This window comes from Fukomys damarensis, unplaced genomic scaffold (assembly GCF_012274545.1).
Source record: "Fukomys damarensis isolate Sample0158 unplaced genomic scaffold, DMR_v1.0_HiC HiC_scaffold_3, whole genome shotgun sequence".
NCBI classification, from domain to species: domain Eukaryota; kingdom Metazoa; phylum Chordata; class Mammalia; order Rodentia; family Bathyergidae; genus Fukomys; species Fukomys damarensis.
The window spans coordinates 47,883,997-47,896,964 of record NW_022900915.1 but is presented as its reverse complement, the minus strand read 5'-3'; the positions used below and the strand labels follow the sequence as shown (position 1 = coordinate 47,896,964).

The following is a 12,968-nucleotide window of genomic DNA, read 5'->3' as shown; positions in this document are numbered from 1 at the left end:
TTGTCCAGGCTGGACTCAGATTTGTCATTCTCCTGCCTCAGCCTCCTGAGTGCTGCTGAGGTGGGTGTCTGCCCTGTGCCAGCTCCTCCAGAGCTCCCTCTGGGATGGCAGCCAGCTGGCTCTGCCACGCTGACCAAAACTGCTACTTCGGCTCCTTGGCTGGGGCCTGGCTGCCAGGCTCGCCGGTGCAGCGAGGAGCAGATGGAAGCTGCTGGCAGTCTCTGCCACCTGGGGAGATTTCGGTGCCAGGCCAGCCTGGCCTCCTCGCCTCCCACCGTGCCATCCAGGGTGGGAGCAAGGAAGGGAGGCGACCCAGAGCGGTGGACAGCTGGAGGAGCTGTGGTCTCTGCCCTGTGCGGACTCTCCCAGATGCTGGCCACCGGCCTGAGGTCTCAGTTCATGCGAACTCTCGGGTTCTGTCTGGATTTCAGGTTCAGAAAACCCGAGGCACCGCTCCCTCTGCTGTTGCGTGGAGCAGGGCTGCCCAACCCTCTGTCGTGGCTTTCACACTTCAGCGTTTCTCTGTGGATTTGCTTTCTTTCCCTCTAGCTTTTCAGTTTGAAGAAGTTTGGGGTCACTGAGGGCTGGAGCCCAGCCCTGGGTTTCAGTTCTCTATGCCCTAGGGAAGTGAGCGTTGAGTGCTAACGGAAGGCAGAAGGGTACAGCAATAAACTGCAGCGCTCTGTGTTCTTTTCATGAATGATACACAGAGAGTCACTAGGTTCTTTTGTGACCAGACTGTTGGTTTTGATGTTCTCATGTGCGCAGTGAACATTATCTGCATGCCTGATAAAGCAAAACCATGCTGTTTTTTTCCTGACCCGTTTTGGTCATGATTAAAATAGTTTTGCAAACTCTGCAATGCCATTGGACACAGCTGTGTGCTCTCATTTCACTTCTGGGGGTCTTTGACAGGGAGAGCAGAGGCCGGGGTGGCAGGGCAGAGGCTGCCAGAGTGTTGCGACATCAGTGAGACGTTTGCTGGCAGCCTAGCCTGGAAACCCCAGCTGCTTCCCTGAGCTTTCCACAGCTCTGTGTGGTGTTTGGAGAATTTCTCATTGCATTCCCTACTTCCACACGAGCCTACGTGAATGGTTTAAAATAAAACAGCAAGCTCTGACCAGAGGCGGAGTGACTCTGGCCCCACAGGGTGGGGGAAACTGCCTGGCCTTGTCTCCCTGCACCTCATCTGCTGCAACCCCCATGAGCCAGCACCTCGTGGAACGCTGGGCTGTTTCCCTGTCTTGGCTACTGTGAATAATGCTGTGATGGGCACAGGTGCACCGATACACGGTGTGATTGAAGAATACTATGAATATTCAAATGAAAAATAATTATTATAGCCGAGGGTGGTGGCGCACACCTGTAATCCCAGCACATAGGAGGCTGAGGCAGGAGGATTGGCATGAGTTCAAGGCAGCATGAACTACATAGTGAGACCTTGTCTCAAAAAAAACAAGTTAGTACAGTAAAAGACACATTGCTGTTGATCACCTCAAAATCCTCCCCTTTACTTCAAACACACTCATGTTGCCTTTCTTGACACCTTCTGAAGCACTTCTGGAAGTCTTGTTTGCTGAGTGTCACTAGGACATCACGTTTTTGCAGGAAGAGCAACAATGGATGAGCCTGCAAAGTTTTGGCTTTGGAAAGCTTGGTTGCTAAAAGATTAGCATGAAAAAGAAGCTAACCACTTTGCATCAGGACAGTAGGAAGGACACCTTGAGAGTATCTCAGACAGCAGCCAGACCCCACCATTAAAATGCTCAAAGGTTCGAAACTGTGATGCTTTCATTTGAGAAAAAAAGCTGCTTTCTTCTCTAGGCCTTCTCTTCTAGGAGGGCACCTAATGAATTGGTTCCTAGGGAGTTGGTTCCTTGGAATTCATTCATGGTGCTCAGCCATCCAGGCACACAGAGGCCTCTGTATCCATGATCCAAAGAGCCCTGACTACTGCTTGAGTTAGTCTCAGACTTGGCATCATCTGTGTGTTCCTGTCCTTACAGTGTGCAGAGTTCAAGATTGGGGGGTTATGGAGGCTTCCGTGAAGATTTTAGAAGAAGACCTGGGAGAGCAAGAAGCTGGGAAAGTGAAGCTGAAAGCGCAGGGGAAACCCAGGACACTGAAGAAGTAAAATATGTGGAACATCTGCTGAAGAAAGCTGAAGGCAGTGAGCAGGACAAAACCTGCAACCTAAAGGAGAAGTTTGTTTTGGTTCCTAGTTTTGGTCTGTGGTCTGCTAGCTCCAAGGCAGGAGGGCGAGGAAGGAAGGGCCTGGTGGGTAAGAAGCTGCTCAAGTCTGGGCAGCAGGGAGCAGAGGGCAGGCCGAGCAGGGAGGCCCCTTCCAGGTCTGGCCCAGGGTCCTCTCCAGCCCTACCCGTCATCCTGAGCCTGCTGGTGAGCACAGCACCCCCGTGCAGTCGCCTCGCTCACACCAGGCTCGGACATCTGAGGCTGCTTGGCCCGGCCCTGTCCCCAAGGCCCCTGTGGATGCTCTGGGGTGAATGCCATCCCCACTCCCTCGTTGCAGAGAGGAACATGCAGGCACAGGGACCCTGGCCCTTGAGCCCTCTGCTGTGGGCGTCAGCATCCCTAAGGTTGCAGTGAGGCTGGGTCTGCAGCCCCAGGAACGTGGAGTGGCCTCGTGTCCATCCTTCCATCCGTCTGTCTGGCTGTAGGGTTGGCAGGATGCTTTCATCTGGGGCCTGCCTGGTGGACACCAGGTCTCCAGATGCACTTGGGATGGAGGTGTCTGCAGGTCAGGGGAGACTCACTACCTGAGCAGGAAATCTCCTCTGGCCGTGGCCTCCCTGGGGCGGGTGGGCCTAGTCACACCCAGGGGCCCCCATGCCAGCCCTTCCCTGGTCGGCAGTGGATCCAGCACCCTGGGTTGGCTGTGGGTGTCACAAGGACCTGCAGAAGCCCCAGGCCCACCCCCCACCCAGAGCTCGGCAGGGCTCTCACTGAGGCAGGCCCAGCCCCGCGGGCATGGTTGGCACAGCCTGGGAAACCCAGCGGGGAGCGCTGGCTCTGCCGGGCCTGTGATGCAAACCCCTGAGCCCACACTGAGCCACATCCTTCCTGCGCCACAGGGCTGGGGCCACTATAAATCGGTGTCATTTCCTCTCTGCACCCTCGGCCTGGTGTCAGGGTGAGTCCTCTCTTGCAGCAGGGTGCCTGGGAAGAGGGTCTGTCCTGCTCCTGGCCTTCTCCCCTCCCGCAGCCCCGTCCCCTTCATTGTCACGAGGACTGTGGCGGGGAGGGGACCCTGCTGACAGCCTGGGTCCCTCGAGGAAGCAGTGGGTGCCCCGAAGGTGGAGCCTTGCAAGAGACTGGGCATCACGGTGAGGAGGGCAAGGGAGGGTCGGGTGCTGCCTGGAGCCCTGAGGGGCGCAAGGGGCTGGGCTCTGAGGGGTGGAGGGCACAGCCTGACGTCGCCTTGGGGTGTTGCCACCCCAGCCCCTCCTCCTCGTCACTTCTGGGGCCCCTTCTGCCAAGTCCAGCAGAAGAGATCAGGGAGGAAGTGACTCCGACAAAGCTGGCCGGCTCCTCAGTCCAGGCCAGGAGAGGGAGGGCAGCAGACAGAGCTCACGACACAGGTGTGTTTGCCTTTAGCCATTTAAAAAGTTTTTTTTGTGGTCCTGGGGATTGAACCACTTTTTTTTTTTTTTTTTTTTTTTTTTTTTTTTTTTTTTTTTGGTACTGGGGATCGAACTCTGGTCCTTGTGCTTGCAAGATGGCAAAACCACTGAACTAAATTCCCAGCCCTAACCACTTTTTATTTTTTCATTTGAGATAGGGCTTCTCTACATCACTAAGTTGGGTGGGGCTCAAACCTGTGATCTTCCTGCATCAGCCTCCAGAGTGCTGGGATCACAGGGACACCGGCCTATTCCTGTCAGGCCCCAAGGCGTAGTAATGGTGGAAGACACAGGCACAGCCTCGGGTCTACTCACTGGCATTGCTTCTCCCTGGCTTCAAGCTGTAGGACCAGACTCTCAGGGTGTCTAAGGCCTAGGCTCTGCCAGAATGCTGCGAGTGCCAAGGGCAGCAGCGGGCCTGGGACAGCCGAGGGTGCCTGGCTCCGCTTGGCCTGGCCTCCGCAGCTGCGCTCTCTGCCCCAGACCACAGGGCTCCTCTCTGGCCGCTCGACCTCTTGGGTTGGACAGGGCCAGAGCTGCAGCCGTGGGTTAGAAGGCTCAAAGTGGCTCTTCCGCCTCAGTCACCGGAGGGCTGCGAAGGCTTGGGCTTCGGCAGGCGGTGGGCACAGTGCTGCCTGTGCATGGCTGCGCTGGTTTCTCTCTCCTCAGGACAGCTCTTCTTCCCAGGCTCAGGACACGCCCGGCAAGGCTCACTTCCTGGTAAGCACTTGGCTCACTTTTCAGAACAGAATGGTGGTTTATGATGCTCAGCTGGTACGATTTCCTTTGAGGTTTCAGAGTTTAAGGAATGTTTAACTTCATGGAGGCCTAGTGGGCACACCTGTAATCCCTGCACTCGGGAGGCTGAGGCAGGGCTTGCTGGGAGTTCAAAGCCAGCCTGGGCTCCATAGTGAGTTCACGGCCAGCCGGGACTGCACAGGGAGACCTTGTTTCAAAAAGTACTCCAAACTGTTTATTGAAACTATGCATATTAATAGGGTGTCCTGTGACATTTCTGTGTGTGTAGGATTTGCTGACTTTGACAACTCAGTTCCCTCCCCCAAGTGGAGACATTTTTGTGGTAGTAGGGCTTGAAGCCAGGGCCTTTGCCCTTAGCCATATCTCTACTCTTTTAAAGTATTTTTATTTGACAGGATCTTGCTAAGTTGCTAAGTTGTTGAGGCTGGGCTCAAACTTGCCATCCTCCTGTCTCAGCCTCCTGAGTGCTGGATCCCAGGCCCACGCCCCCACGCCTGGCTGAGTGGAGACCTGGGAAGACACTCCTTACCTGGATGCCTGGGGTCCCAGTGTGGCCCTGAGCCCCGGCCCTCTCTGGGCTGCCGAGGAATATGGCCAGCACCCGCTGTAAGCTGGCGAGCTACCTGGAGGACCTGGACTGCACGGACTTCAAGAAATTCAAGATGTACTTAGAGGACTACCCCCCACAGAGCGGCTGCACCCCGCTCCCGAGGGGCCAGACGGAGCAGGCGGACCACATGGACCTGGCCACCGCCATGATCGACTTCAATGGGGAGGAGCAAGCGTGGGCCATGGCCGTGGGGATCTTTGCAGCCATCAACAGGAGAGACCTGCACGAGAAGGCGAAGCGGGACCAGCCGCAGTGGGGTGAGTGGGCGAGCGTGCTGGACCTTCTCACGAGGGTGCGAGTCTGCGGTGCCGCGGGGAGTGGGTCCACACCTTGCACAACCCGTCTGCAGAGTTCTCTGTGTCTTGCAAAATGGAAACCTCTTAGCTGTCCTGGCAGAGCTGTGACCAGTCTCCCCGGCCGGGAGCCAAGGTCTGGTTTCTGTTCCCCTGTAGTTGCCGCTTGGCTTCCTCTCAGGGGATCAAGAGGCTTCGTCGCTGTGGCCAGCTTGTTTCAGGCGGCAGCCCCGGGTTTATGCACGCACGGGCACTCTGCCATTCTCCTCTGTGAGTGTGAGTGCCATCCCTGTGCGTGTGCGAATGCCACGTGTAGCTGTGGTGTCCACACCCTGGCGGACACTGTGCGACCCCACCGTTTGCTGCTGTGAACAGTGATGCGATGAGCTTCAGCGTGCAGCTGTCTCGTGCACACCCTGACTTGTGCTCTGGAGTTTATGCCTGGACGTGGGATTTAAGGATCGTGCTGCAATCCCCAATTTAAGTTCCTTAAGGAACTGCCAGGTGATCTTTTTATAGCAACTGCACAATTTTCTGTTCCCACTCATGGTGTGCAAGAGTTCCGACTTCTTCAGCCCCTCGGCACACCTAGTATTTCCTGTTTTGGAGCCGTTGTCCTGATCAGTAGGAGGTGGTGGCTCCCTCACTCTGCTCTGCATTTCCCTGATGATCAGCGCCCTAGAAATCACTCTGTGGGCTTCTTGATCATTTGGGCAGCTTCTTCAGAGCAGGATCTATGGAAGCCCTTTCCCCTCCATAATTAGTTTTTGTTGTTTACTTGTAGTGTTCTTTATGCATTTCGGATATCAGTTCCTCATTGGATGTGTGCTTTTCTCCCATGCATGTGTCTTTTCGCTGTTAACTGTGTCTTTTCATGCTCAGAAATTAATATGCTTTACAAATCATTTCTTGTATTATCTTGGCTTTTTTCTTTTCCTTCCTCTCATGGTTGTGCTATGAGAAGATGGAGGAAAGCAGCTTGTTTTTCACACTTCCTTAAAAAGCCCAACTCCAAGGTGACCCCGGGAACCAAGGACTGCAGCTCTGTCCAACCCCTGGTGTTGGCGCTGGGCTCCTCCAGCTCTCCGCTCCCCCTGCTAGTTGTCCGGGTTTGTTCCCCTGGTCCCCTACCTGGAGTTGCTCTTTTCCATGGCTTAGAAGGAATCCCTGACCTTAGAGGATTATCCAGGCTGTGGGTCACGACTTTCTAATGGCCACCACTGTGGGCACGGGGATAGGCAAGGAGCCATGCGTAATCCCAGTGTGCACGTAGGGGTGAGGGTCTTCCCTCTGCACTAGGAAGGCTGAGAGCAACTGGAGAACCAGCGCGTGGTAACAGCAAGCCGGTGGAGGTGGGACGGAGGAACGGCTTGGGTCAGCAGACAAGGAGATGTGTGGCAGGAGAGCGGATGCAGGGCCCGATGGGTGGAGGCAGTGTGGGCAGGGTGGGCAGCGGGGGCTCCAGGAGTGCACACTGGGAAGCAGGCAGCGCAGACAGTATAGCCTGCTGTCACCGGCGGTGTGTCACCTAGAGCCCGTGAGTGTCTTACCATGTCCCTGTGCTCAAGCTGTGCAGTGAACCTGCAAGGGCTTTGTCTGCCCAGAGCCCCTTCTGGTCAGAGACACGGCAGGATGAAGCCAGAGGATGCCTTAGCCCCAGTGCCATGTTGGTTTCACACTGGGCTTGAGAGGAAAGATTAGAGCAAGATTTCACGTTCTTGGCCTGGGCTGGGGCAAGACTTCAGATCATATTTGCTGGGGCTTTGTTTGGGTTTTTTTGTTAGGATTTGCTTTGGGTTTTTTGGGGGAGCAGAGTCCTCGAAAGAGTAATTTCTGTAGCTCCTGGTCCCTGCACACCTGGAGTGACCTGTCTGGTCCCCAGGCCAAAGCTCTCTGGGCCTCTGTTGTCTGCTGACTTAGGTCCATTTTCTCATCTGTGGGTCGTGTTGGGATCTGGGGGGCGTGGCTTTGAATGTACAGTGGTCTGGAGCTGCACCTCAGATGGGTATAGAAAAATCTCCAGAGCTGGAGGTCAGTGTTCTGTCCTGTAATGCTTCTTGGATAAATCTAAAGATTAGGAACTATTTAATCAGAGTTGAAACAGACTGGGATCGGCACGCTTTTCATCAGTTTCCACAGAGCTGGGGTGGAACCCAGGGCGCTTGTAGGCTGAGCAAGGTCTCGAACAGCACCAGGGCTCTCGGCCACCTGGGAGGCCTAGAGATCTCGGCTTGAGAGCATTGATGTGGTGAACTGGGTTGTGGGTGGCCTCGCTGGGCCCGGCCTTCTTGAGGGTCTGGAGATCTTGGGAGGTCTCAGAACCAGGGTCCAGGGCCGGCCACAGGCAGCTGATGATGAAGACGCTGCCCACTGATTGACTTTGGGCCTGGGAAGAGGTTCTATTACTGGATGTGCATGCGTGCGTGCGTGAACTTGCACATGTGTGTGTGTGTGTGTGTGTGTGTGTGTGTGTGTGTGTGCTGTCCCCACTCCATAGAGGAGTTCAGGACATGCCTGGGGCCTCCTCCTACCCTGCTGTTGCCTGCACTTGGAGCCCTGTTTCCTGGGGAGTTTTCCAGGGCTGGTACTTTTGACCTGTGCACTCTGTGTTAGGAATTCCGGTTTTGAGCCTGCTTTCCCTTCTGTGTTCAGGTAACCCCACGGTGGAGTGCCGTGAAGACAGCATTGAAGAAGAGTGGATGGGCCTCCTGGGCTTCCTTTCCAGAATCTCCTCTTGCAAAAAGAAGAAAGGTGAGCTCTTGGTGGCATTGGAATTCCGGTCTGGGGCCTGGTGGGCAGGTGTGGGAGTGGAGCAGCTCGCAGCCAGCCTCCCTCCTGCTTCCTGCCCGGCTGCCAGGCCTGGCCGGCAGAGCGGTGGATCCTGGGAGGGCTTCTGTTAGGAGGTCAGGGCTGCATATGGAAGGGGCGGCTAAGGGAGGGCCGCCCTGCTGGGTGCTGCACTTGCAGCGTCCACCTCTGCTCAAGGAAGATCGGGTCCTTCACAAACAGGCAGTGGACAGGAGGGGCCTCTCTTGCCCCTCTGTCCCGATTGCCACTGCCTCTGGCCCCTGTTTTGTTGCCACTTTGATATTAATTTGTGTGTGTAATGCCTGCACCCACCAGCAGTGTGCACGCTCACAGGGAGGCGTGTTCTCTGGCTGTGGGCCACCCACGTGTGCGTTAGTGCTCCTGGGTCCTGCTCCAGCCCAGCGGGGGTGACTCTGTCACTGCAGATTTCAGCAGGGCTTACAGACGGCACGTGAGGAGCAGGTTTCACTGCATCGAGGACCGGAATGCGCGACTGGGGGAGAGTGTGAACCTGAGCCAGCGCTACACACGCCTGCAGCTGGTCCGGGAGCACCCCAGCCGGCAGGAACGCGAGCGGGAGCTGCTGGCCATGGGAGGAGGCAGGCTGCGGGACGCCGCCCTGACGCCCCTCAGGCTGGAGTCGCTGTTCGACGCCGACCCCGAGGACGAGTCCGTGCACACAGTGGTGGTGCAGGGTGCGGCCGGCATCGGGAAAACCATCCTGGCCCGGAAGATCATGCTGGAGTGGGCATCGGGGAAGCTCTTCCAGGACAGGTTCGACTACCTGTTCTACATCCACTGCCGGGAGGTGAGTCTTGCCACGCCCCGGAGCCTGGGAGACCTGATCGCCAGCTGCTGCCCTGACACCAGCCCCCCGGTGGGCAGGATCGTGCGCAAGTCCTCCAGGGTCCTATTCCTCATGGACGGCTTCGATGAGCTGCAGGGTGCCTTCGACGAGCACGCCGGGGCGCCCTGCACGGACTGGCAGGCGGCTGCACGGGGGGATGTGCTGCTGGGCAGCCTCATCCGCAAGAGGCTGCTGCCCAAGGCCTCGCTGCTCATCACCACAAGGCCGGCTGCGCTGGAGAAGCTGCAGCACCTGCTGGAGCGGCCCCGCCACGTGGAGGTCCTGGGCTTCTCCAAGGCCCGGCGGAAGGAGTACTTCTTCAAGTACTTCTCAAGTGAGGCGCAGGCCCGGGCGGCCTTCGCACTGATCCGAGAGAATGAGGTGCTGTTCACCATGTGCTTCATCCCCCTGGTCTGCTGGATCGTGTGCACCGGTCTCAAGCAGCGCATGGACAGCGGCGAGAGCCTGGCCCAGACCTCCAAGACCACCACGGCCGTGTACGTCTTCTTCCTGTCCTGCCTGCTGCAGGCCCAGGGCGGCAGCCAGGGGCACCAGGCCTTGGCACACCTCCGTGGGCTCTGCTCGCTGGCTGCCGACGGCATCTGGAACCAGAAGGTCCTGTTCGAAGAGAGCGACCTCAGGAGCCACGGCCTCCGGGAGGGGGATGTGTCCGCCTTCCTGAGGATGAGCCTGTTCCAGAAGGAGGTGGACTGCGAGAAGCTCTACAGCTTCATCCACATGACATTCCAGGAGTTCTTCGCTGCCATGTACTACGTGCTGGAAGACGAGGAAGCGGGCAGCTGGGCCGGGAGCCCTGCGGAGCTTCCCAGCCGGGACATGGCTGTGCTCCTGGAAAACTATGGCAAGTTCGAAAAGGGCTACCTGATTTTTGTCGTCCGTTTCCTCTTCGGCCTCATCAACCAAGAGAGGACCTCCTATCTGGAGAAGAAACTGAGCTGCAAGATGTCCCAGCAGATCAGGGCAGAGCTGCTGAGATGGATCGAGGCCAAGGCCAAGGCCAAGAAGCTGCAGACGCAGCCCAGCCAGCTGGAGCTCTTCTACTGCCTGTTTGAGATGCAGGAGGAGGGCTTTGTGCGCAGGGCCATGGGCCACTTCCCCAAGATCGAAGTCAGCCTCTCCACCCGCATGGACCATGTGGTGTCATCCTTCTGCATCAGGAACTGTCACAGCGTGCAGACCCTTTCCCTGGGCTTTCTGCGCAGTTCGCCGGAGGAGGAGGAAGAGGAAGAGGAGGAGGAGGAGAAGGAGGAGGAGGAAGAGGAGGAGCAGGAGGAGGAGGACATGGAGGAATGCTTGGGCCCTGCAGCCAACGGGGCTCACAGGTGAGGGGGTCTCCGGGCCGTGAGGGACCAGCCCGTTGCTTTCTGGCTGCTTTTCTGGGTGTTATGTCTTCTTCTCTATCTTCAGCTGTCTTCCAAGTAGGGTCACCACACCGTGGTAACGGCCCTATCCCTGTTTCTCCCAGTTCCTTTGCTGGAGAGATTGACCTTTTGTGTCCCATGAATAAACGGGGTGGAAAAAATCCTTGCAGGAAGATGTGTGGGGGAAGCCAGGGATTGAGGCCTGGTGGGGCAGGATTGCCTGTGGGGCTGGCAGTCTGCTGGGGCTCAGGTCACTGTCCTGGTCCACAATGGGCAGCTGTGATGGACACCGAGGCAGGCAGGGTCATTTAGAGGAGGCTGCAGAGTCCAAGGCAGAGGGCTCCCACCCCAGGAGAGACTGCTGCATCAGGCCAGGGCGCAGGTGGAGGGCATAGGAGGGCACATGCAGGCGACTGTGCATGTGAGTGTGCATATGAGTGTGCAGGAGAGGGTGCATTGAGGGTGCAGGCAGGTGAGGGTGCAGGTGAGGGTGAGGTGAGGAGGAGAGGTGGCTCTCTGCCAGCCCATCCACTGGGCGGTGCACTCACGCCCAGTCCCCTCCCCTCAGCCTCCCCTGGGATCTTGGGCCTCCCTCCCAGGGAGCCACCCCTAGCTGGGCGGGGGCTGCAGGGCCTGGTGGGAGAGATGGGTGCTGACTGAGAACAGTGTGCAGGGACAGTGAGAGACAGCTTCCCTGGAAAAATGTCACGCCCTCCCTCTCTGCCCCACATTAGCTTTCAAATTTGATCGATTGGTACTGGGGATTGAACCCAGGGGCTCAACCATGCAGCTACATCCTCAGCCCCCTTTTAATTAAATTAGTTTATTTATTGAGACAGGGCCTCGCTATATAGCCCAGCCTGGCCTCGAACTCGCGGTGGTCCTCTAGCCTCAGCTTTCCGAGTGCTGGGATCGCAGGCCTCTTTTATTTGTTCATTTTGGAGACAGGTCTCACTACACTGACCAGCCTGGCCTCAAACTCGCCATCCTGACTCAGATTTCCTGGTAGCCTGGTCACAGCGTCACAGGCTGTACTGTTTATTTTTCTTTGGTGGATAACAGCTGGACACGCAGAGGAAGGTTCAGTACACCCAGCCCTGGTGTGTCCTGTCCAGCTGATGTCTGTTGCCCTCATGGGTCATCGCTCCCTCGGCTGCGGAGGGGTTATCCGTTTGGGACACATGTTTCTGGTAGCCACAGTCACCGGGCAGGGCGGTCCTGGAGCCCCTTCAAGCTGAGACTGAGTGTCATCACCCCTCCTCAGATTCTCCCCTCCTCTCTGACCACTGCCACTCCCTGTCCCCTCCTGAGAGACTGGGGTTCCCACCAGCTTCCCCAGAAGCACCCTGTGCCCTGGGACCTCCACGGGCCTGGGTGGACGTCTGGATTTACCCTCTTTGCCAGCCCAGTGCCGGCCCTCCCCGGGTCACTGCCATCCCACAGACCGGCTTTCCCGGTCACCGTGGGGGCCTGGCTGTGCTCAGGGATGGTCAGGGGACAGCACAGGGAGTAGAGGGGCCTGGGAGGTGGCCCAGGTGACCAGGGACAGGGCTGGACAGTGGCAGATGGGAAGCTGGTGGCAATCCCGGTCCTCATGATATAGGGTGTATGACATAGGGATGATATAAGGGAAATATTATCACTCTCAACCTGCTAGATGTCGACAGGCAGACTTGGTGTTCTCTAAAGTTGAAGAATGAATTCTAGGAACAACGGAGGTTACAGGTAGGAAGAATTTATTGAGAGAAAGATAGCTTCTGCCTGAGACAGACAGAAGGGGGTTTGGAAAGTGGGCTGCTCCCAACCCTGTTTTTCAAGGAAATTTTATAGAGCAATACCAAGAGATGAGGTGAGTTCAAGATGGGACAAAACTATAGCCAACTAATAAGACTATAAGTGTAGTTGCTTAGGTAACTGATCCAGTGGGAAATCACAAGTTGGTTATGAGGTGGGACAAAACTAGGGTCAACCAATAAGATTACAACAAGTATAGTCGCTTAGGTGCTATTGATTAAATGGGGATCCATTGGGAAGGGCATCACAGAGCAAGGACCAGCACACAATGAGGATTGCAGGGAGGGGATGGCCAGGGTGTTGCCTTGAAGCGACAGTTAAGGTCTTGGTCCCAAGCAGGTGAGTGGTGCCTATTTAGAATCGCAACCTCTGCTGTTCATTCCCAGGGGCAGTGCGAGGGTGTGGTCAGTTTTCTTTGTCGGCCCCCTCCCGCTTTGGCAGGACAGCCGGCACCAGTCAGTGGCGGCGAGGAGGGCACCCTCAGGTTGCCCAGGACAGCACTGTCCGGCAGGCACTCAGCCTGCTTATTTCTCCCTGAATGTCCGATTTGTGACCACTTCCTCCCTCCCCTTGTCTTTCTTTCAGTACTGGGGATTGAACCCAGGGCCTGCACTGGGTGCGGATCCCCAGCCCTTGTAGAAACAGGGTCTCATTGCCCGGGCTGGGCTGAGCTCTGGACCCTCCTGCATCAGCCTCCCAGCTCTGGGATCACAGGTGTGTGCCAGGACGCCGGCTGGCCGTTTCTTCTCCTGGCGGCCTCCCGTGGCGCACAGCGCTCCCGTGGCGCACAGCGTGCCGACTCTGCCCTTCTGCCCCCCAGCTCGCCCAGCTGCT

The 12,968-nt window shown here is 57.0% G+C and overlaps 1 protein-coding gene across 1 annotated transcript in view; it reads left to right on the top strand.

Annotated features, from left to right (window-relative positions):
- The first annotated feature begins 3,141 nt into the window (after positions 1–3,141).
- The window catches only part of Nlrp3 (NLR family pyrin domain containing 3), a 19,370-nt gene continuing 9,543 nt past the window's right edge, over positions 3,142–12,968 (top strand). The window contains exons 1-6 of the mRNA XM_033766021.1: positions 3,142–3,344; positions 4,311–4,361; positions 4,857–5,267; positions 7,956–8,054; positions 8,537–10,301; positions 12,955–12,962. Of these exons, the coding sequence (XP_033621912.1) occupies positions 4,991–5,267; positions 7,956–8,054; positions 8,537–10,301; positions 12,955–12,962 (2,149 nt within the window). The 5' untranslated portion in view covers positions 3,142–3,344; positions 4,311–4,361; positions 4,857–4,990. The remainder of the gene's footprint in view (positions 3,345–4,310; positions 4,362–4,856; positions 5,268–7,955; positions 8,055–8,536; positions 10,302–12,954; positions 12,963–12,968) is intronic.